Here is a 22,939-nt window from a genome sequence, read left to right as displayed (position 1 = left end):
GCTTGTTTCTTAAAACCTGGCAACACTGACTGAGAGAACAGCTAGCGGAGGGTGTGATGTGGTGTTGTAGCATCCACTCTGGTCTGGAAATGGCACTTTTTGACCTCTGAGCCCACTGGGGTCCCCAAAACTTTTTTATTTTACACCTCTCCCGCTTAGTGGAGGATGTGGTGTTGTAGAGGAGGTCTCCCCGCATACGTGCATATGTCACACCAGTTGATATGAAGAGGAGTTTTGGGTCCAGCGTCCTATTTGTAAGGGATATGCATTTGCTCTCCAGTGAACAGCATTCATCCATTTAGATAATTTGTTAATGTTATAACTCCTATAAATGTTAATGAAAATACACAGAAACACATTTTGTGTTGTATATTACTTTATTTTTTAAATGTGCAAATTCATCGTTTTTGTTCACTTTAGCGTTGTTTATTCTGAAGAGCTCGGCCACCGGAAGTCTTATCCTATCTCTCTTATTCCAGAGTGTAGAGTAGGAGAGTAGCGACACGCTATGATCTCGCCGCAAAGCAGGCGCATATAATCTACAGCTCCTATGGCTGGAACTATCCCATTGAGATAGAATGAACACTTCCGCATTCCATTGTTACAATGAGAGTCAACGCTATGTCGCCACTCTCTTACTAGATTACTCTGCCTTATCCTAGCCCACACGACACTGGTGTGGCTCACTGGCTAACGCCATGGGCTAACGGTAACGGCTAGCCTGCTGCTTATAAGGACACAGCTGCATGTAATAATACTGTAATAAATAATATAATGCCTGATGGAGCTGATGAAGTGGTGTTAAAGCACCATGGTGGGCCGCCTGCTCGGCTCCTTGTGCCTCTGTCAGCAGGAGGCAGAACATGGAACCCGTAGAGGAATTATGGAACAACAAACTGCTGGATAAAAAGGTGTCCTCCAAGCAGCAGAAGAATGGAAGGATTATTGGTAAGCGTTTTCTTTGCTTTTTCCTCTCCTCCATTTCTTATGAGTCAGTTGGTTCTCAAACTTTTTTTTTGTTTAATTTTAATTTCAAGGATCCCCCCCAGCCAGTTTGGATGCATTACTTGATTAGGCCATTTATGGGCCCCCCCATAAATAACTCTTGATACAAATAAATATATAATGGGTGGAATAATGGACCCACGTGTGACGTACATTGAGAACCACTGATTTATAACATTACCCGTGGCCTCCAATCAATACTGTGCCAAATGCGAATCGATTGATTGATTTTTAATTGAATGAATACTTAGTTTGTAAAACGTATAGAGCGTATAGGTCATTATAAAATAATGCTAAAAGGTTAACACATAAAACGGTGTGTGTGTGTGTGTGTGTGTGTGCGCGCGTGCGCGTGTGTTTTACTAATACAACTTGTTATGTTACACATGCAGCACAGATTACACAAATTAAACGATTCATTGATACACAGGCACTGGGAAGAATCTGCTCAAGGCATTCAATACCCACAACAACACTTTACAGATACAGTCCATCACTTGCTCACAATATGCTGGTAAGTCAAATGTTCCATCCATGGGAGGACTGTTTTAGTGTCATCTCTCAACTTCTATGTCACTGTACACATTTTGGAATCTGGTATTTTGATGGACTTAATACCCTACTTTAATAGTCAGAAATGTAATCAGGATGTGGCACATACAGTCAAACATTAAGGCTATCATAGATTATCGAGTCTTTAGTATTTGATCGAGTATTTCACATCCTTTAATGCAGTGCCATTCAACACGTGGCCCTTGGGTCACATATGTGGACCCTGCTTAACCCATTTTGACCTGAGGACGATTCTACAAATGTCTTCTAAATCCTGACAGTTTTCTGAAAAACCTATGTTTCTATGTCAGTCGTTCTCAAACATTTTCATGTCAAGGACCCCAAAAAATATCTGCATTTGGCCGCCGACCCCCATCTGAAAATATGTTGTTCCTGCCCAGAATGGGTTAATGTATCTGCGGTCCGTCATGGTCATACCAATAATACAAATATAATTTGTTATTTTCATTGTTTTGAACAAGATTGTAGGTATTATATTGTTTGTTCCATGAGAAAGTGATATGGCCTGATGTCAGCTGAGTATTATAACCACTTATCTATTCACCTGTCAATCTGTTCGTTATAATGTTCTCTTAACATTTTGTGTGAATGAAGCCTCATTTAGTTTTTTTTTTAGACTAGTCGTGTAGTCTGTTACAAAATAAATTTGTAAAACGTTTCAAAAATAATACTGAAATATTTAGCTTGCTTCTAGAATTTTGCTGAGTGACCCTGCGTTAATGGATGGTGTCAGTCAGGGAATTCCACATTTTGATGACGGAGTAGTAGAACTTTGAACTTTCCCATGCAATTATCGCAATTTATCGGTAGCTGTTGTTACCTCCGAGCGAACTAGTGTATTGAACGAGCAGAGTGGCCATCATGTGCATGATACATCTATACACCTTCATAGCTACCGACACAAAGGACAGGCTATGTGTGTCCACTTGGGGAGTAATTTACTAAAACTCCCCACAATCTCCATGTGTGCGAGTTGATGTTGTCCATGGCCCAGTTTTGGCCCAAATTTCTATTTTAGTTTAATCATAGTCTTTGGAATGAAAGTTTTCGTCATCTGGAATCTAGTTTTAGTCGAAGATTTTAGTTGACTAAATCTACAGTTGATTTAGTCGACTACAATGTATTTTGGCGGGCCTTGATGCCGTCATAACAGCCGATTTTACACTTACAAATCACAACACGATCGGCTATTTTCAGCATGCAACCAAGTGTAAAATGACTTCTACTGAATCTCTTGTCCACTATAGTCCCTTGCAAAACGTTTTGATCCATCCGTCCAGGCTCCTGTCCCAATCTGATGATGCGGAGGAGTGAACACCAGCCAGACCACCGGCCTGTCCCGATGGCGCTGACTCCTCAGCTGCCCCCCAGAGCGCACCGGCCCCTCTGCCTGTCTGTGTCCTCCGACAGCAACGGACGCTTCAAGACTCTGGAGTCACAGGAATGGAAGAACAACCTAAAAGCCCAGGTATGTATGTAGTCTGTACAATATATCGTCTCCGTCGGTTTGGAAACCGCATTATGTCCAAAACGCGATTCAAATTCAAGAATAGCAAAAGTAGCAGGTCGATAAAGCTTGAATGTAGAGATGAGAGGTTTCTGCCCGACAGCAACGACGTATATCCCGCAATTTTCAAATGCTTCCGCCGTACAGTCCTGAGCAACGGAAACTGAAAATGATCAAGCGATAAAGCGCATGTGAAGCTTCCTGCCCGCTTCCGTTTAATCTTTATAGTCACAAAAAAAAGTGTCCTAATATCTAACTAATTATTTTAGTAACTGTGTCCTCAAAAAGGACGGAATTGGTGCCGAAATATAGACATATTCAGAAACGGGTCCCCTGGTTGCAGCGAACGTATTTCCTGTAGGCGGAGACGACATATGTGCGGTGTAAACTCGCAGGTCTTCTACTACATTGAATGGTACAGTGACTGACGTTAGTCTGCTCAAACATGACTCTTTTACCTGCTTTTTACTAACACTAACTCTACAAAGATGCCCAGAACATCAGGATGAACCTGTGTAGTTTATGGCTGCTCCAACAGTGGTGGCAATAACATTAAACTTTGGAGAGAAACGAAATGTCAAAAAATAACACCGCAGTGGCTGAGACCAGAGCCATAGAGAGTAATGGTTGAGACGAAGCAGCGAAAGGTCCTGAAAGATACATAACGTCAGTCTTACCCAATACCCAATCTTTCTGTCGCATGAACACAAGGCTGCTGTGCTTTATACCTCATACTTTAAACGCTTAAGGTCATTACACACTGGCGAATTAGCGACGCGATATATTCGTGCGAATAATTCGCATTTAAAAAAAAACAATTTAAGTCCATGCAAGCTTCCACATTTTTCGCTCTTTATTTGTTCGCTCTGGTGTCGTATTTTGCAGAGATTCGCAGGCGAACTGAAACATGCAATATTTCGCATTTTCAGATCGCTTATTCGCATCGCGTCGCTAATTCGCCAGTGTGTAATGACCTTAAGTATGAGGTATAAAGTACAGCAGCCTTGTGTTCACGAGACAGAAGGGGGGGGGAGAGAGAGAGGGAGAGAGAGAGAGCGAAGGGGAGGAGAGACAGGTAGGTACGTGCGTGTGGGTGGGTGGGTGGGGAATACAATTTTTTTCCCCAGTCGTCTTGATTTAAACGTTGCTTTGATCCACGCAGATGGCCCAGGCGCACAGTGCCGGAGCGGCCAGCAGCACCGGCGCCCTGGAGAGAGCCTCCCTGTTCTGCGCGTCGGGCTCCACGGCCGCGGCCTGCGGTGGCGGCGGCGGCTCTGGCCTGTCCAGCCCCGTGGAGACGCGGCTCAGCAAGAGCAAGTCCTCCAGCAGCCGCTTCTCCCTCTTCTCGCCGCCCTGGAACAGCAGCTCCGAGTCAGACTCCAACCCGCCCTCCCGCTCGGGCTCCAAGAAGCTGCGGAACTACAGCCGGAGGGCGGCCACGGGCCCCGCCGGGGTGGGAGGAGGGGGAGGAGGAGGAGGCGGCCGGAGGACCCCCGACACGCCCACGGACCCCCCCGGCGGCGGCCACGAACACTTCCAGTACTCGGAGCCTGTCATCTCCAAGGTAGGGATTTTTTTAGGGGTGATAATCGATGTTATCGTTTATCGTGATGAGGAGATATTAATTTATTGGGAAATTGTCCTCCGTCATACACTAGGAGGAATTAGCCTTTTGTTGAGCTGCAAATTCAGTACCACTTAAATCCTTTTTGGTAAATTTGGTAAATAAAAAACAATCAATTTGCAAAAAAATAGCCGATCTACCGATTGAAACGTATTGTGCATTTGTAGATCGGCTATTTTCGGCGAACTTTCCCCCGGAATGGGGATAGTATGGGTGTTACTAGTTAACAACAAACATTTTAAGTTTTAAGCATATATCGCGATAAACCCGCTAATAAATCTGTTTGTTTCTGCCACAGTTAATCGTGACATGCAATTTTCATTTCATCGTGTGTGTGTGTGTGTGTGTGTGTGTGTGTGTGTCCCAAGGTGACGGACTACATCTACGTGGGCAACCTGAACGCGGCGTACAGCGGCCGCACGCTGTGCCGCAACAACATCGACAGCGTCATCGACATGAGCGGCCTGCCGGGGGAGCCCGGCCCGTCGCTCAGCCTCATCCCGTGCACGTGCTCGCGCGGCGGCACCCGCCACAGCTGGTCCCGGCTCAAGGTGGACATCGGCGACGAGGTGGCCTCCCGGGGGCGCTGCTGCTTCGAGGACATCAACGAGTGCATCCACGCCTCGGCGGAGAAGCGGAAGCGCGTGCTGGTGCACTGCCGCGACGGCTTCTCGCTGGCGCCCACCTGCGTCATCCAGTACCTGATGGTCAAGCAGAACATGCGGCTGCTCGCCGCCTACGAGCTGCTGCGGGCCAAGTACCCGCTGAACATCCGGGAGTGTCACCAGGACCTCCTGGTCGGCCTGGAGAGGGCGCTGCGGCCCGGAGGCGCCGTGGACCCCGAGTGCTTCAAGCAGGCCATCTCGCGCAAGGTGGCCTGGACCTGAGTCTATATATATATATATATATATATATATATATATATATATATATATGTATAGGGCTGTCCCACAGTCGGGGCAGTCCCAACTAGTTGATTTGATGATCCAGTGGTCCTCAAAGCGAGTCCAAGGACCCCCCAAATGTATTTGGCCGCGGAACCGACCGCCTCGTCTGAAAATGTTTAGTGCCAGGGACCCCCAAAAAGAGAAGACTTTTATTTAAATTTGTATCTAAATTTATTTTAATTTTTTTAAGTGAGCTTTTTTTTCGAATAGCCAACACGGCGATTCATTGATTATATAAATTAAATAAAAACATACTTTTTAAGATTATCTGATTCATCAAAACCGTAACCTATACAGAATAATTGCCAAGAAACGAACGGATAGTTGCAGCCCCTAGACTTGAATCTTTTTTGCCGGTCTACCTTGGATGTCATTCGCGGCACTCTTTATTTTTGTACCCTATTCACGGCAGCGGATATTTTTCTATGGACAAATGAGGGGATTGTGTTTTGTGATTGATGAGATTAGCCAACTGTATATCGTACCGTCTCCATTTTTGGGCCAATGATGATTGTGAATGTTATTTACAAAGTGATGTATTTTCCTACTTATAATAACCTGTGGATTTGGCCAGTGCTGTAACCCTGAATAATAGTACCCCCACGGAAGAGGCCACACAATGAATTGCTGCTCAGTATGAAAATGCAATGGTCTCGGCTGTACAGGTATGCTTACGTTCTGTGCCATCATAGCGTATAGATTTTTGTGTGGCAATTTCTGCTTTATAAATTAGATTAGATAGTACATTGTAGAGAGAGAGAGAGAGAGAGAGAGAGAGATGATGTCTGAGAGAAGGGAAACTTGCGAGACACGACAGGAGTCGGAAATTCAAATTGGCGTTCTTGCACTAAGTGGTTGAGCCACCAGACACCCTGCTGTGTCACGACAGTGTAGTTGTAGTGTTCTTTTATTTCGGGGGGGGATGCAGGACATTTGGGAGATCTCAGGAGACATTATTGATGTCATTTATAATATAGGTGAAAGCTGCAAAAAATGCCTGCTCATCCACAGCATTATATGTGACTTGACTTGACTTGACTACCGTACAATATAAGCTATACTGCAGTGCAGGGAGAGGGGGTCTTTGCACAAGTATAGCTGTCGATTAAATTCCACATACTTCTAAATCTATGTGATGATCTGATCCGTACCCTGACAATCTCTTCTCAAAACGGTTTTCCACGGTCATATTCTGTTGATGGGAGACGAACATGCCTGGAGCATGATTTATGCTTTTGGTCGTATGGCAGATCTATAAGCTTGCATGTGTGACGCTCTGTGGACTTAAAGCAGCACTATGTAACTTTCTTTGAGTGACTAAAATGTAATTGTCAGGTCTGTCTGTATGGTAACTTATACAATATGTATGGTACTGTAGAGTATATTAATGCAATATAACAATATAGCCTATAGCAGTGTTGTTTTTGGCAGCGAGTTTTAGTCATAGTCTCTTCAATAGTTTTCATGTAGTTTCAGTCACATTCAGTCACCTGGAATGTTTTAGTGTTAGTGTCTAGTTGTAGTCGACTAAATATAAGATTTTTTCAGTTTACTACAGTTGATTTAGTCGACTGAAATGTATTTTGGCGGGCCTTGATGCCGTCGCAATGACTGGTTTTACACTTGCTGAAAATAGCCGATCTACAAGCTCGCAGCGCGACGCGTTGTGAGCTTGAAGATCAGCTATTTTCAGCATGCAACCAAGTGTAAAATATTGATATACTGGATCTCATGTCCACATTTTAGTCTAGTTTTTTTGTTGACAAAATTGTCAATATATTATAGTCTTAGTTTTAGTCATCGTAGTTTTAATTTAGTTTCCATTTATTTTTCCTCAGTGAAAAAAGGTAGTCGACGGACATTTTTCGTCTCAGTTTTACTCGACGAAATCAACACTGCTGTTTGGGTGGTTGTATTTTGTCTCCCTCTATTGAGACATTTAGATCGTGCCAAAGGTCATGTCTCGCCTAGACACAGGATCGGACATGAATGTTCAATGTTGACCTGATGGTCAAGATGACATTTATCCCCTGAGCAAGCAGGCGAGCTCTATTAGCTCAATGGCAGAAAATACCAGTGGAGGAAACCGGGTTCAAATGGGGGGGGGTAGAAGAGGAAGGTTGCATGGTGGTGCTGTTTTAATGATCTGCTATTTTCAGTGTGTGACACCATGGGTAGGTTGGGAGTATAAATTGGCCGCATGCTGCCCTCCGTGAGGAAAACCCAGATGTTCAAGTGACTCTCTCGAATTTCCTTAAGTCTCCCTATAACTACATTTCCGCCACAGTTTTCTTGGTCTAGTCTCTTGTGACGGGTGCTGAAGCTGTGTGTGTGTGTGCGTGTGTGCACTGCAGTGACACTGGATGGTCTCTTAACCTGTGGATTATCAGTGAGAGAGTCTTAACCCATTTAGACCTGACATCGAAATTAAAAAAAAATCAGTGGTGCTCAATATTTCACGTCAAGGACCCCCAGAATTGTCTGTATTTGGCCTCCATCTGAAAATATGTTGTTCCAGGGACGCCACCGATGTAGGTGTCAACATAGCAAGAGATCATTAACTTTAGTAAGTTGTGAATTGATTAGAATTTCCTTCTTGTGTAAAAAGAAAAATAATAATCTGACCAGTTATGTAGATTATGTCCTCTTCGTGTGTGAGTGTGAGTGAGAGAGATGCATCTGGATGCAGTTCATACACACATTCAACCTATAAAATATTGCTGGCTCGACCACTCATAATTCACTCCGTAGGCCTATTTAAAGCACCAAGGTGGTGGTGACAAAGTCCTTGTGTCTTTTCAATATTTGAGATGTAGAATATGGCGTATCTCTGTGGTGTGGTGTAAGTGATTTAATGAAAGATATGCAAGTTCCAAGAAGGGGTTCAAAGGAAGAAAGTCTTAACATCGCCCATGCCAGTCGCCATTATCTAATTCCATTACTGACTTTGATAGTCTTAAGTGAGCCACTTTATTTAACGCCTACACTTTAACCACTTAAATCCTCTAATCTTAGTAAATGGACCTGCGTGGCAAGCAACTGTACTTGGTCCAAAACGTGAGCTTGTAGATCTTGATTTTGGTTGAATAGGGAGGCTGTACTGGGGTTACAATATTTCTGATGTGTTGACGTGGACGAATTGAAGCGATCGACCTGAACCTAAATAGTGTGAAAGCGTTATAATGTGAAATGTTGACAATTACTGTTTTTAAAGACTTGACACTGGCATGAATGTATATTTGGTGGCGAACCCAGTGAGCAGCGGGGTCAGAGTAGACCATCATGTAATATTGAGCAACTTTTACACAAACTTGAAATAGAATTAGAATGTGATGATCACAAACAGCATGAAACTCTGAAGGAGGCAAAAGGAAAACATGTCTGTTACTGTATGCATTCATTCAATTAAGGTACAGTCAGTGAAGTGTTATAGTGGGATGATGATTCTGATAGTAATCGTTATCCGTTTGTTCAGTAAAAGGGATTTTCTGTTTAAAGATCTGGAGAGATCTTCTGAACTAACACTAAAGCATGTTCAGTAACATGCTACATTTAACATTGTGAAACCAGGATTGCATCCTGGATACAATCTCTTGGATTGAAATATCAATCTATTCTCCTTGAAATATCAATCTATTGTCCTTGTTTTGGAGTCCAAAACAACAACCTGGAATAGTAAACCAGGGGTCTTCCAACATCTTTTCAGGCCAAGGACCTCTTTGTTGAGAGCATAAGTAAGTAGGGACCCCCCACTACACACCGTTAGATTCATGTTAAATGTGCTTTCAGACATTTAACCACTTAAACCCTCAATGTTTTGTAATCTTGGCTCTGTACTTTTAGTCTGCTCTTGACGTTTTTCCCTGCACACCAAACCTCTTAGCCAAAAATTTGCATTGCATGGGTACGTGTTGTGAGCTTGTAGATCTGCTATTGTCAGGTAATGTCCCCCCCCCCGTCCCCCCCAGAATAAGGATGAGAGGGGTTCAAGTGGTTAAAGGAAAAGCATAATAATAAAAGTCCCAATCACACAAAGATTTGGCAGCCCCACTACAGTAACACGGAGGAAGTGAGGACCCCCCTGTTGAAGACCCTCAGTAGTAGTCAGTATAAGCATTGTAGTTCTAATGTGACGGGTACTTTTGGAATGGAAAGTATGGTGCCTTTGTTTAAAATGGTTTGATGTGATTGTACAGTGACACTTGAACACTTTGTATGCAGTCTTTTTTTTATGCTGTAAAATATTACCCGTTGATGGCATCGATATTTTATATTATATTGGGGAGGAATATGTTGGAAGAATGCATTTGTGTAAAAGTGGTTATTGCTGTGAACATTCTTGTTGATCAGTTGGTGTGATGATATTCCAGTGTTTACCAATGCAAACGGTGACCAATGTGGTAACCATTGGTGATTACAATTCTGTGCAGCTGCGCTCTATTAAGAAAAGACCATTGTAGTTCTTGACAGATATTTTAATGTTCTGAAGTCACTGCAGTAAACAATGTCATTATAGTTTGATTGAATCACATTGTTGTAGATGGATTATTATTTGCAATCGAAGCAAAGGTCATGTTGGGTTTTTATAACTTGTTCTCTCAGGTGATTTCTTAAATGGTCCAGAATGTTCTCAATGAGTATTGACATAAAATATGTGAAGCAATTTCTTGTGTCATGTTTTTGAGTCAAATTATAATGGGCTATAACCCATTGTTTTTTCCGCAATTTCGCAATTTTTCAAAAAATTCAAAAAACAATTGGCTATAACCCATCGTTTTTTTTAAACACTACGCAATTTGCTAATGTTTCCCATCCTCCGCAATTTGCTAATGTTTCCCATCCTTTCCGGTAAATACAACACATTGAGTAGGGCACTGCATGCAGGGAGTTGAACTCCGTTCCGGTAAACCAGAAGTCCGAGTGTCCGACACCAGTGCCTTAGTTTTTGTCATTTTGTGTTGTTCATTTACAGGTCCAGGTGTGCATACGCATGTGCGCCTGTGTGTGTGTAGGTGCACGCTTCAATATAACCCATCGTTTTTTTCATTTTTTCCAAATCCTCAAAAATGATGAAAAACGGCGTGCTATAGTATGCCGTACGATATGGGCTATAGCCCATGGTCCAAAATGATGAGAAACGAGGATAACTTTTTTTTTTTTAATTAAAAAAAACATGGGCTATAAACCATCGTTTTTTCCGCAATTTCGCAATTTTTCAAAAAATTCAAAAAACGATGGGCTATAACCCATCGTTTTTTCCGCAATTTCGCAATTTTTCAAAAAAATCAAAAAACGATGGGCTATAACCCATAGTTTTTTCCGCAATTTTCCACAATTCCTCCCCAACACTCCGCAATTTTTCAAAAAACATGGGCTATAACCCATCGTTTTTTCCGCAATTTTCCGCAATTCCTCCACAATCTTTCCGCAATACTCTGTGTACTATTATTGTATTGGGGTCAAAGTCAACAGCTTCTGTCATGGCTTGTCTTTCACCAACGTTAATGGCTCTTGTGAACCCCCCCCCCCCCTCTCGCCTCAAAACACAGTCGACTCAGGCGTAAATCCGGCGGTATTCCGGTATTCCTAAACGAAACCTCAGTAAACTACAGTATGCCTAAACGGTTAAGCCTAACACTATTCCTAATAAAACTATGACTAACCCCAAACGTATTTCTAACCTTATCACTAAAACAAACCGCCCCGCCCCGACGTGAGGTCGGCGCACGGTTACTGTATCATGTGTGCTTCCCGAATCCCCAGACAGAACCCTCGGTAATGTCTTTGCCCTCCTCCTTCCTCACACCTGTTGTCCAATCAGTTTTCATCACCATGCCGTTCAGCTCAGCCCCACTCAAACCTTCCTTGGTTGGATTACTTTCATAATGAATATATCCCCCCCCAGAAGTGCTTTGCCAAGTGAACATTGTTTTGATCTCTTCATCATCAGATCAAAGATGCATCTGAGCCAATTCTATAGCCCCTTTTTACATTACACAGCCTGTTCGCAGCTGGATGTGAAACAAAATAAAAGGGTTCGTCTAAAACAATTGGTATAACTATAATTTGAAAGGGAATGTTATTTATAAAGGGCAGCATCATGGCCTATTTCAGGTGCTGGGGGTTGTGGGTAGCCCATTGGTCTAAGACTTCCTTAAGCCATTTTGGGCGGGAACCCCATTTGGTGTTTTAAGCATTATGTTATAAATACTTTAGCTATTGAAAAATAGCAGATCTACAAGCTCATAGCGCGCCACCGAGTGGCGCGCTACGAGCTTGTAGGTCTGCTATTTTTGAAAAGTCGTGAAAATGTGGTGCAAATATTTGAATATATATTTCAGAACGAACATTTTTAACTCAAATATTGGGTTCTGGGGGGTCCCTGAAACTACATATTTTGAGATGGAGGTCCGTGGCCCCATAGAGATATTTCTGGGGGTCCTTGACATGAAAAAGGTTGAGCACGGCTGACATGGAAACATGGGTTTTTCAGAAAAAAGTTAGGAATTAGAAGACCTCAGTCCAAAATGGGTTAAAGAGAGAATGGGGTTTCCTCCTTGGCCATTAGGGAATGCAATGTATACCTTCTTATAATTCCACGGGGGGGCCACAGCCCCAGAGCCATTTATTTATCCCCTCTGCAAAAAATCTGTCGCTACATTTCGTTGCTCTCCCTCTCCTCGGCTGACAGGTGAGAACTGCTCTGGTTCCATTCTTCTCTTTGTCTTGGCTTGGCTTCTGACTCTAGAAATGTGGGTTTTGTGTTGTTATTTAGGCCGGGAGTGTCTTTATTTCATGCCGGTGTTGTTTGCTGCTGTTTTAGTCAGTCTTTCGTATTAAATCCCATTTGGTTTCAGTCATATTTTAGTCATCTGAAATGTTTTAGTTTGGGTCTAATTTTTGTTGACTAATTTACAGTCGATTCGGTCGACTAAAATTTATTTTGGCAGGCTTTGATGGCATCACAATGCTTGATTTGTCCAGCTACAAGAAATAGATGATCTACGTAGGGTATTGTTAGCGGTGTAGTGGACGAGGTTGATGTTTGGTGGTATACAAGTAGATTTGAAAAACTGAAAATAACAGAAAAATCCGGGCATTAAAGGACCACTTCACCACTTTTCAACCCATCTTCATAATTATAATAGGTCCTCACTGATAATCATGAAAAAATTGCATGATTTTTTTCTACTCAGTCTGTGTCTCATAGGACGGCTGTGGGCAGTTTAGAAACCGTCTTCCACTGACATCATCATTAGGCAGATTTATTTTTAAACAATATCTTTTTTACAAAAATATTTAGATTTTCATTATCATGAGAACGATACAGTAGCTTCCATTTTCGCACTGCAGCTTTTCAGGACTAGAAAGCCTGCAGTTTCTATTAGCTTGTATTCCCCATCGATGATGTCACTGGAAGACGGTTTCTGAACTGCCCACAGCCCTCCTATGAGACACAGACCAAGTAGAAGATTATTAGTGAGGACCGATTATATGAAGATAGGTTGAAAAGTGGTGAAGTGGTCCTTTAACACATTTTAAAGAGGATAACGGGAATGTTTCAAACCTACACAGGTCTTCATCAGGGCAGGAATGAATGCCACTGTTTTTTTAGAGCTATAGCACCTGCTGGTCATTCTGCTTTCTTCGTCTTTAAACAAGTACATTGCTTGTGGAAATAGCAGGTCTACAATACATTGTAGACCTTTGATTCTCAGAGAGAATCAAGAATTGAGAAGGATTTATTTGTTTATATTGTCACTCGCAATGAAACGGTGCATGCATGGGCAATTATGTTCTGCAAAGACTGTGCACACATAATACAAAATAAGATATATTATTATTTTATTTTAGTCCAATCTGTAATAAATTATGGGAGAGTATGTTAAAATATAACTCATACAATTGGGGTGGTTGTATTTTGTCTCTATTGAGACATTTAGATCAGTGTCAAAGGTCATGTCTCACCTAGACACAGGATCTGACACTAATTGTAACCTGATGGTCAATATTCAATTTATCCCCCTGTTCAAGCAGGCTGTAGAGCTCAATGGTAAAAACTTCGGTGGTTGAACATGAAAGTTACACACAAGAAAAATACGAAAATGATAAATGCAGTAAAAAATAATGTGAAACTTATCATGTGTGATAAGAAATCTCCATAGAATCGGGGAATGTGCAGAATAAGGAGGGAGAGGATTGTGAATGTCTTGTAATGTAAATAGACATCCATGTGAATAAACTGTAAATAAATAGCTCTAATGTTTAGCTTGTTGGCCACATAAGACTATTTGGATATTGATTTTACTCATCACTCAATCATGATATAAAGCTATAGCAGCCAAGATTAGAAAAATAAAATAATTGCATTGGCCACATAAGTGTTTTTCTCTAATTTTGTCATTCCTAGAGTTTGGTAGCAAAACTGTACTGTCGTCTTGTCTTTCTGGTGACATAATCATTTATCTTATAACGCCACTATGATTTTCATGCCATATTGGCTTTTTAAAGTTGCACCTCCTCAATATGTCTCGACATCTCCATAATGTATTAAAAGACATTTCATCCTGTGCTGAAGGATTCTTATGAGCTGGGCATCAGTGTTGATTTCGTCGACTAAAAATGTTCGTCGACTACCTTTTTTCACTGACGAAAACTAAGCTATGATGACTACAACTAAGACTAAATATAGTGAAATGTTAGGTTGGTACTAGTGGACAAGAAGAGATCCAGTACAAGTCATTTTAGTCGACTAAATAAACTGTAGATTTAGTCAAATAAACTAGACTAACACTAAAACATTCCAGGTGACTAAAATGAGACTAAAACTAAAGGAAAACTATTCAAGAGACTATGACTAAAACTAGCTGCCAAAAAACAACACTGCTGTGCCTGCATTTAGTCTTATTTAATCTTCAAGCTGCTGCAGCGGACATGTGTTCTGGAATAGTTCTAATTTGGTGCAATGCCTTGGCAGTGGTGGAAAAATTACTCACTATTCTTTCTTAAGTAAAAGTATCAATAAGGCAATGAAATATATATAATATTTAAAATTGGAATAAAAATGTACTTAAAATGCCAGAAATAGAAAGTAGAATGTCCCATTTCACAAGTTTTCAAATGTATAAAACATACCGGTATATAAATGATATATTTGAAATAGCAGATCTACAAGCTTACAATGCGTCGCATCGCAAAAGACATTTTGAGCCTTTGAGCATGTAGATCAGCTATTTTCAAATGGCTGAAATGTATATACCGGTAGGCCTAAGTCTGAAGTGGTATTAAAATGTATGTTTTATAATAACAAAAATCGACAACGTAACTAGTAACAAAATAATTGCAGTGGAGAACAATATTTGCCTCTCTGAGATGTAGTGGTAGTATAAGTAAAATGACTGAAAATCGGAAATTCTACAATAACATAAAAAATACATAATGTTTTTATTAGTTACTTAGTCTTATTAGTTACTGTGTTGGTGAATGGTGACGGTGTATGGTTTCCAGTCTCAGGGGCTCCGTTATTCATTAATGCATCCTCCTGGAACATTCCATGCTATAACTGCTTGACCCTCTAATGTCTTGAAAGACATAGTAGTCCATCTGCTGATGAGAGAGATGAATGTTCAATGTGGGTTTTCGGACATTTGACCCTCTATACTTTGCAAACTTGACCTTTGGCTCGGTACTCGGTCTGCTGCTTCCCCCCCCCCTGTACAACTTCACACCAAACCTCTTCGTCTTCGCCGAAAATAGACGATCTACAAGCTCTGCTAGATCTGCTAATTTCGGCTAATGTTCCCTCCAGAATAGGGATATGAGGGGTTCAAGTGGTTAAAGGGACACTTAACCCTTTTTGCAAAAAAATATATGTTAATGACGTTTAGAAGCTTTAGATCACTTTCCTGGGGGTATTTATGTGTGTAATATGTGGTTTTAGATATTTTAGATTGTAGCAGTGAGCCTGTTGTCTCTGATGTCATGGACACTGGTCTCACTACCTTCCTGGACTACAATTCCCATAATTCTTTGGTGCACTGCTCCTCCTTGTGGATAGAGGGGAGAGCTGTCTTACTGAGACAACATGTAGTCCAGGAAGGAAGTGAGCCCAGTGTCCATGACATCAGAGACAACAGGCTCACTGCTACAATCTAAAATATCTAAAACCACATAAAGACCCCCAGGAAAGTGTTCTAAAGCTCCTAAACGTCATTAACATATATTTTTTAGCAAAAAGGGTGAAGTGTCCCTTTAAGGAAGGACGATAATTTATGAAAAATAAAAAACACACAAGGTTTGAATATGGAGATAAGAGCTAGGTTTCTGCCCCGACAACAGTGTATCTTAGGTGAAAGGAGATGAAGTTCGCACACCGGTCTTATAAGCCTTCATTCCTGATAAGCTGTCCCTGCATTTAGTCTTAATCTTCAAGCTGCTGCAGTGGACATAATGGTGTTCTGGATTGTACATAATGGTTCTAATTTGGTGCAATCTGCCTTTGGCAGTGGTGGACAAAGTACTCACTTTTCTTTCTTAAGTAAAAGTGAGTCCTGATGGATCATATTTCTAACAGCGATATCTTATGTACATAGTCACTTAAATATTAGATAATGGTTAAGGACCAGGAATTAATGATGAGTTCATGATAAATATGATAAACTAGAAATCTTTGATCCTCGGAGCACAGGTCCCCGCCAGGGCAGGTAGCTTTATTGTGTTTCGGACTCCGTTCATGATTCGAGGCATTTTGTTTAAAATGAGCCACTCCTGCAAACATTGGAAGCCAATCGTAGAAAATGAAAAATCAGACGGGTCCGTCTCGATGACATGACTATAGAGATAATTACCGATCGCTGTGATGTTTGGACACAATTTGTAGGAGTAATATAAAAGTAATTTGGTGGTCTGATGGCGCTATAACAGGCCGATATGTGAAAGGTTTGGGGGCAAAGGTTCTTCCTTGGCCTTCATGTGCTGTGGATCAAACTGTCAACATTTTTGTAATAAAGTACTCTTTAGCTGCTTTGGTGTGCACCGTGTGCGGGCTCTAAATACCTTTTCAAACTGAAGCCTCTTCAGCCCAGCACCCACCAGTCCACGTGTGTTAGCCAAGTTCCCTTATAACCTTGAATAGAAAGTCAGAAAATTACATGTATATTTACAATCTGGTGTTTATCCAGAGCTACTTGCAATTGGATCTAACAAACTTCTTGACCTCACTGTCTGGCCAAGCCTACATTTAACATCACAATGTGTGCGAGAGTAGTGGGAAATGTGGTTTAGCTGTTCAAACTGCTTTCGGTAGTGGGTACTTATTTACTTTCAAAACAGGTTATTTTTAACCGCACTTGATTTTAAAACATTAAACAATCAAATGTCTTTTAAACAAGTAGTGTTCTTAAACAATGAATGCTTACATTAACTTATGAAAGTCAACATTTTAAACAAATAAAACGTTTCAAATTACTTTACCCTTTAAGCCTGGATAAATGATTTAAGTAAACATGTAGCATTTTAAATTGAATAATTAGTTAAATAAATTAGCTGAACTTTAAGCTTGTAGATCAGCTCTAATTGAACAAGGCATTTTAAACCTTTAACATTAATTGTACACATTTTTTGTAGTCTTTCAAATTCTTAAATCATTTTAACATATTTTGTAAAGTTATACTTTTAAACTTGTCAAACAGAAATGAAGGCAATACTGCAGTGTTGATGTGTTCCTACCCCACTTCAAACACAAACTATTCACAATTATTCACACAATTCACAATTAGCCTAATTTTAACCACAACTAACAGTACTGCAGTGCACACATAAGTGTAAATAAAACAATACAATATAACCGACCATTGGCTTCTTTGGAGGTAGAACCTCCTTTTAATACTCTATGGGTAGAACCCAAGAGTAGTCCTTGCTGTTTGCATCTGTTTGTTTTTTGAGAATTCCATTCGTTTGAAGGTGCTCCTAATCAAGTAACGAGCAGCCATCTTGCTGCTGCATTCTGGGAGATGTAGTTTATGAGGTCTGGGATATCATGCTGACCATATTTGTGGTCCATTACTGAGTTTTGACTCAACAGAGACTTTCAGTCTCAATGTGTTTTTTACTGGTTAAATAAAGGTTAAATAAAAAATAAAAAATATCCTAGATGCATGGATTAAAGTAAACATAAAATCTCAAAACTGCAATTTGTGAAACTGAATTCTGTGACACTCTCATGGATTCCATAACAATTAACATCGTTACAGAATCTTCAATCTTTTAGGAAATATCCCAGGCCATTAGGATTTTATGGAAGATGCAATCTGAACATATTGCTAGTAATCTACAAGCTCTCAAAGTGTTGCAGATGCAATGAGAGTTTGTAGATTGGCTATTCTCGCTGCACATAATCTGAATTTCCAGCGTTTAAAATGACCTGGTCCCGTTTCTTTAATATTGTAGGCTACTGTATGTTTTGACCATCCATTCATCCATCATTTCTCTACAGGGTGTGACCTTACGAACAGCAAGATGTCTGAGTGAGTAACCGTTACTCTTCTTAAGCTATGTTTACTCATGGAATGCAGAAATGACCTAACACTATGTAGGTCTAAGTGCATTAGACCTGATAGAACTGATACATGTTTTAAAAAGCTGTATTGTTTTACTTGGTAAATGAGTGCCAATGAGCATGTCACAACAATAAGATTCAAAATAACATAATATTAATATGCTAAATATTTAACAACAATAAATAATACATTTCTCAAACTCTTTAGGAAGAAGATATCATCGAGTCGAAAGCACGCCCTGAAGGTAAAATAAACATTTTTGTCTGTAGTTTTTTTATTTTATTATTTCAGCAATGGGCAAGATATTTTATTATATTACCTGTTAATGTTAAGGAAAACACTTTCAAGCACGTGTCCCTGCAAGTTCACAGCATGTCACAAAACAACACGCTATTCTCACTATCTTGTCGAACGATGGCGTATAATGTAAGCCTATATTGGGCAGAAGTGGCTAAAGGTTCAGTAGATGTTGACTGACATCATGTCACTGTATTGTCTGTCCCATCATGGGAATGACTAACACTTTAATCGGTGTGTGTGTGTGTGTGTGTGTGTGTGTGTGTGTGTGTGTGTGTGTGTGTGTGTGTGTGTGTGTGTGTGTGTGATGTGTCTTCCAGAGCTTGATGCTCTCCATCGCTAAAGGTTTGCTAGAAGAAGAAGACAGGGAACGCGAGGAGGAGAGGGAGAGGTACATGACTGAGGTCTGCCCTCCTCTGCAGCTGCCCGGGTCCATGCAGGCACTGCTGGTATAATAACCCATCGTCTCAGTGTAAATAAAGCCACTGCTGGTATAATAACCCATCGTCTCAGTGTAAATAAAGCCACTGCTGGTATAATAACCCATCGTCTCAGTGTAAATAAAGCCCAGCACACACCGGGTGGGCAGCGACGCGACGCGGCACAGGCGTCGCCGTGCGGTGGCAAACGCCTGGAAAATAGAACGGTGGCGTATCGGAGCGTCAGGCGAGGCGTGAACGCGCGTCGGACGCCGCCGGTGTGGGATATAGGTTTAATTGAAAATAACGGAGGCGGCTGTTTTGACGCGCGACGTTCGCAGACGGTGTGTGCTGCGCTTGATAATCAGTGGTAGAGAAACTTAGTACTCAGATGTTTTAACTAAAAACAATGTAGAAATACTATATTTATATCTAAATATTTTTTTATATTTTTTATACACGCATTTATACAAAAGTACTGGCATCAATATAAAAGTGAAGTGCTCATTACACAGAATGGCCCATTTCACGTTAATGTTGTGTAGCTGTCCGTCTATAGGTGGGGGTGATTTTGTGATGTGCTGCTGGGTAGCTTCACCTATAATCATCATCAACATTCATGGATTGTAATGTATATATTATTTTGTAATAAATAATCTAAATCTGTAACTAGTAACTAAAGTTGCCAACTAATTATTATTATTATTATTTTAGTAAATGTGCTTATACTTACCATGCACCACTGCTGATAATGATGTGTTGCTTTATTAGGAGCTGGCCAGAGAGATCCACAAGAAGATTGAAGAGTCGGATGAAGGCCGATATGACCTGGAGAACAAAGTCAACAAAACCAACAAAGAGGTCAGTTTACATTCACACCAGTGTTTAGGACGATGTCTATAATGGCACTGTTTAAATGGGGAATTATGTCTAATCATTTCAAATGCAGGATTAATGAAGAATTTCCAATAGGAATGACAAAATAAACATAAGCATCTGCCTCTACCACAGAAACCAATGCAAATAGGATCTGAATACACAAACCCCAACCTGATCACATGCAAATAACAGTTGTTGACATGCTGACAGTATCTGATTTGAGAGACAAAAGGGATTTGCCTGCATTAGTATGGAAGTCGCGGTATTTATTATTACATTTTTGGACCAAAGAACTGGATGAAATTGCTAAAAGTGGCATCATTAAATAAATGAATGTTGAAATGAAAAGTCACAATGAAATAAATCAAAACGCAATGATATAAATAAAATAAAACGCAATGAAATAAATAAAAACCCAACTTAAATTTCTTTATGTATTTATTTATTTCCTTGAATATTTTTTTTCATCGCACTATATTCATTATTAAAGTTTTTGTATTTATTATTGAATTATTGGGCTCTTATATGATCAACGCTCTGTTTGTGTTCTTGTCCAGATTTCAGACCTGCAGATCAAAGTGCAGGACCTGAAGGGCAAGTTCAAGAAGCCGGTCTTGAGGAAAGTGCGCATGTCTGCCGACGCCATGCTGAAGGCCCTGCTGGGCTCCAAGCACACGGTTAACCTGGACCTGAGGGCCAACCTGAAGCAGGTCAAGAAAGAGAACAAGGAGGAGGTGGGTAGACAGTGTTGTTTTTGGGCAGCAGATTTCGATTTTTTTTGTTTTAGTCATCATCTCTTGAATAGTTTTAATTTAGTTTTAGTCATATTTTAGTCACCTGGAATGTTTTAGTGGTAGTTTAGTTTTAGTCGACTAAAACTACAGTTGATTTAGTCGGCTAAAATGTATTTTGGCGGGCCTTAATTGATGCCGTCGTAATGAGTGTTTTTACACTTGCTGAAAATAGCCAATCTGCTATTTTCAGCATGCAACCAATTGTAAAATAACTTATAGTGGATCTCTTGTCCACTAGTCCCTCCCTAACATTTTAGTCTAGTTTTTATCTGTTGACGAAATTGTCAATACATCTAGTCTTGGTTTTAGTCATCATGGCTTACTTTTAGTTTTCGTCAGTGAAAAAAGGTAGTCGACGAAGTTTTAGTCGACGAAAACAACACTGGTGGGTACTTTCAAAACACTCACCCCGGGTCAAATCCGCCAAACTCGTAACGGTCGCCACTAGGTATTCCTAAATGTAACCTCAGTAAAACTATGCCTGAACCTAACCTTATTCCTAAATTTAACCTCAGTAAAACTATGACTTAATTATCCTTACCTTATTCCTAAACCTAACCTCAGTAAAACGAAGCCTAAACCTAACCTTATTACTAAACATAACCTCAGTAAAACTATGCCTAAATCTAAACGTATTCCTAACCTAACCTTGACCTCAGTAAAACAACAGCTGGGGGTGAGTGGATTTTGGGGCGAGCCTTCTGGTTACCCTTTCAGTCTGCTGTCTGTAGTTTCGGCATGTCAATTGTAAAACGAAGATGTTCAAAAATGTCCAATTCATATTAAAATATTCAATCTATAAGTTCAAAACGTGGACTCACATAACAAAGCACAAATCAAGTCAAATGGTTGACTTACTACATCGAAATCAAAATGCTTTTCCTAAACGTGTTATTTCCAGCCGACTGGAATCACACAGCGCGTCGTCCAGAAGGAGATTCCTTATAAGATTATTTCATCAACCTAAAACTCTGGGGAAACTTCATAACAGTGAGATTCAAGGGGTTGTGTTGGTGTTGGTCTGCCAGCTTGTCTTCACCATTGTCTGTGTATTGCCGTTGCAGGATAAGGATTTGCGTGACGTTGGGGATTGGCGTAAGAACATTGAGGACAAAGCGGGCATGGACGGCAGGAAGAAAATGTTTGAGGCTGAGGCTTAACCCATTCTGACCTGAGATCAGATTCATAAGAGGTTTCCACTGGACACACACTGGTCTGATTACATTTAATACACTATTATTATATGACTGTATCTCCTGTTAGCAGATTTATTTATGGCCTTCTCTTTGCTTTATTGCCCCGGGCGGCGATGTAACACTTGTCTTGGATACAACAGAACCTTTCATGTAATAAACTATTATGCAGATGTAGCCAATTTGTCCTGTTGTCCTTTGCTATTGTTTTGCCAGCTGCTTGACAACATGTTCGCCTATACCTCTACTAGCCGCCATTGTAGCGACCTGGTGGAAACCTTTTCATCATTCACTATACCTCTAAGTCAATGGGAGACTTATCCATGAAACCCATACTCTGAATGCCGCTACGTGAAGCCGTGAGCTGACACTGCCTGACAGGTATCCAAACCTTGTTAACCCATTTCGACTGAGACCGATTCTACAAAATGTCTTTCTAAATCATGACAGTTTTCGGAAAAACCCTATGTTTCTATGTCAGTGGTTCTCAAACATTTTCATGTCAAGGACCCCCAAAAATATATGTATTTGGCCGCCGACCTCCCATCTGAAAATCTGTTGTTCCAGTGACCTCCCCAGAAGCAAAGATTTGAGTTCAAAACGTTCGCTCTGAAAGAATATAATGTGACCAGATTTGACTCAGAGCCTGCCATGGTGCAAATTCCAGCTTTTCACCAGAGGAGAAAACATATTTCTATTTTTATTTTAAAAAAAAATGCACAGGCAGACTGTGAATATGAAATAAATGCTTAACACGATGCACGCCAAAACGCCTCGACGGGTTAAGATTTAACCCCGGAGGTCGCCAAACCCGTCAGATGGCGTGTAGTAAGGGTTATATCAATACCATGCACCACATTTTCACGACTTTTTCAAAAATAGCAATCTACAAGCTCGGTGGATGACGTCCATATGACAATTGAGACGAATAACCAATTTATTCTGACCCCTCCCCGAAAATGCGTTTTTGTCCTGACCACTTATCCATGATTTATATACATTATGGATCATTAGTTTGGACTTTGGATGGTTATTCGTCTCAACTGCTCAATTCTTGCATGACTCTGATTGTCTGCTTTGAGTTCAAAGCAATCACTTCAATATAGAAAAGCGTAGAGTATAGAAAGTAGACAAAAGTACATTG

General features: G+C 40.7%; 2 protein-coding genes across 4 annotated transcripts; both read left to right on the top strand.

The window, feature by feature from the left end:
• The first annotated feature begins 701 nt into the window (after positions 1 to 701).
• LOC308314365 (uncharacterized protein) lies at positions 702 to 7,139 on the top strand. Of its 2 annotated transcripts, XM_080761963.1 has the most exons (5): positions 702 to 948; positions 1,436 to 1,519; positions 2,859 to 3,046; positions 4,248 to 4,649; positions 5,078 to 7,139. In XM_080761963.1, the coding sequence occupies exons 1-5, from the start codon at positions 864 to 866 to the stop codon at positions 5,594 to 5,596; spliced, it is 1,278 nt and encodes a 425-aa protein (XP_080618089.1). In that variant the 5' UTR covers positions 702 to 863; the 3' UTR covers positions 5,597 to 7,139. The 2 variants fall into 2 exon arrangements, with proteins under 2 accessions (XP_080618089.1, XP_080618090.1); XM_080761964.1 differs by lacking the exon at positions 1,436 to 1,519.
• A 5,138-nt stretch (positions 7,140 to 12,277) lies between these two features.
• Positions 12,278 to 21,807, top strand: LOC308314367 (troponin I, fast skeletal muscle-like). 2 transcript variants are annotated; one of them, XM_080761966.1, is made up of 8 exons: positions 12,337 to 12,347; positions 14,067 to 14,105; positions 18,150 to 18,180; positions 18,421 to 18,457; positions 18,831 to 18,959; positions 19,701 to 19,790; positions 20,366 to 20,542; positions 21,667 to 21,807. In XM_080761966.1, exons 3-8 carry the CDS (start codon positions 18,173 to 18,175, stop codon positions 21,760 to 21,762), a joined length of 537 nt encoding a protein of 178 aa, XP_080618092.1. In that variant the 5' UTR covers positions 12,337 to 12,347; positions 14,067 to 14,105; positions 18,150 to 18,172; the 3' UTR covers positions 21,763 to 21,807. The 2 variants fall into 2 exon arrangements, with proteins under 2 accessions (XP_080618093.1, XP_080618092.1); XM_080761967.1 differs by lacking the exon at positions 14,067 to 14,105 and having other exon boundaries at positions 12,278 to 12,347.
• Positions 21,808 to 22,939: the final 1,132 nt, after the last annotated feature.

The sequence above is a fragment of the Protomyctophum bolini genome, assembly GCF_963924005.1.
Source record: "Protomyctophum bolini genome assembly, chromosome: 4".
Taxonomy (NCBI): Eukaryota; Metazoa; Chordata; class Actinopteri; order Myctophiformes; family Myctophidae; genus Protomyctophum; species Protomyctophum bolini.
Note: the sequence above shows the minus strand (reverse complement) of the source record. Positions and strands in the feature narration are given on the sequence as shown.

Coding starts and splice junctions, on each gene's coding strand:
- LOC308314365 (XM_080761963.1), top strand. CDS start 864: ATGGAACCCGTAGAGGAATTATGGAACAACAAACTGCTGGATAAAAAG. Junction 1,520..2,858: donor CACTTGCTCACAATATGCTG/GTAAGTCAAATG, acceptor CCATCCGTCCAG/GCTCCTGTCCCAATCTGATG. Junction 3,047..4,247: donor AGAACAACCTAAAAGCCCAG/GTATGTATGTAG, acceptor TGATCCACGCAG/ATGGCCCAGGCGCACAGTGC.
- LOC308314367 (XM_080761967.1), top strand. Junction 18,960..19,700: donor GGTCCATGCAGGCACTGCTG/GTATAATAACCC, acceptor TTGCTTTATTAG/GAGCTGGCCAGAGAGATCCA. Junction 20,543..21,666: donor AGAAAGAGAACAAGGAGGAG/GTGGGTAGACAG, acceptor TTGCCGTTGCAG/GATAAGGATTTGCGTGACGT.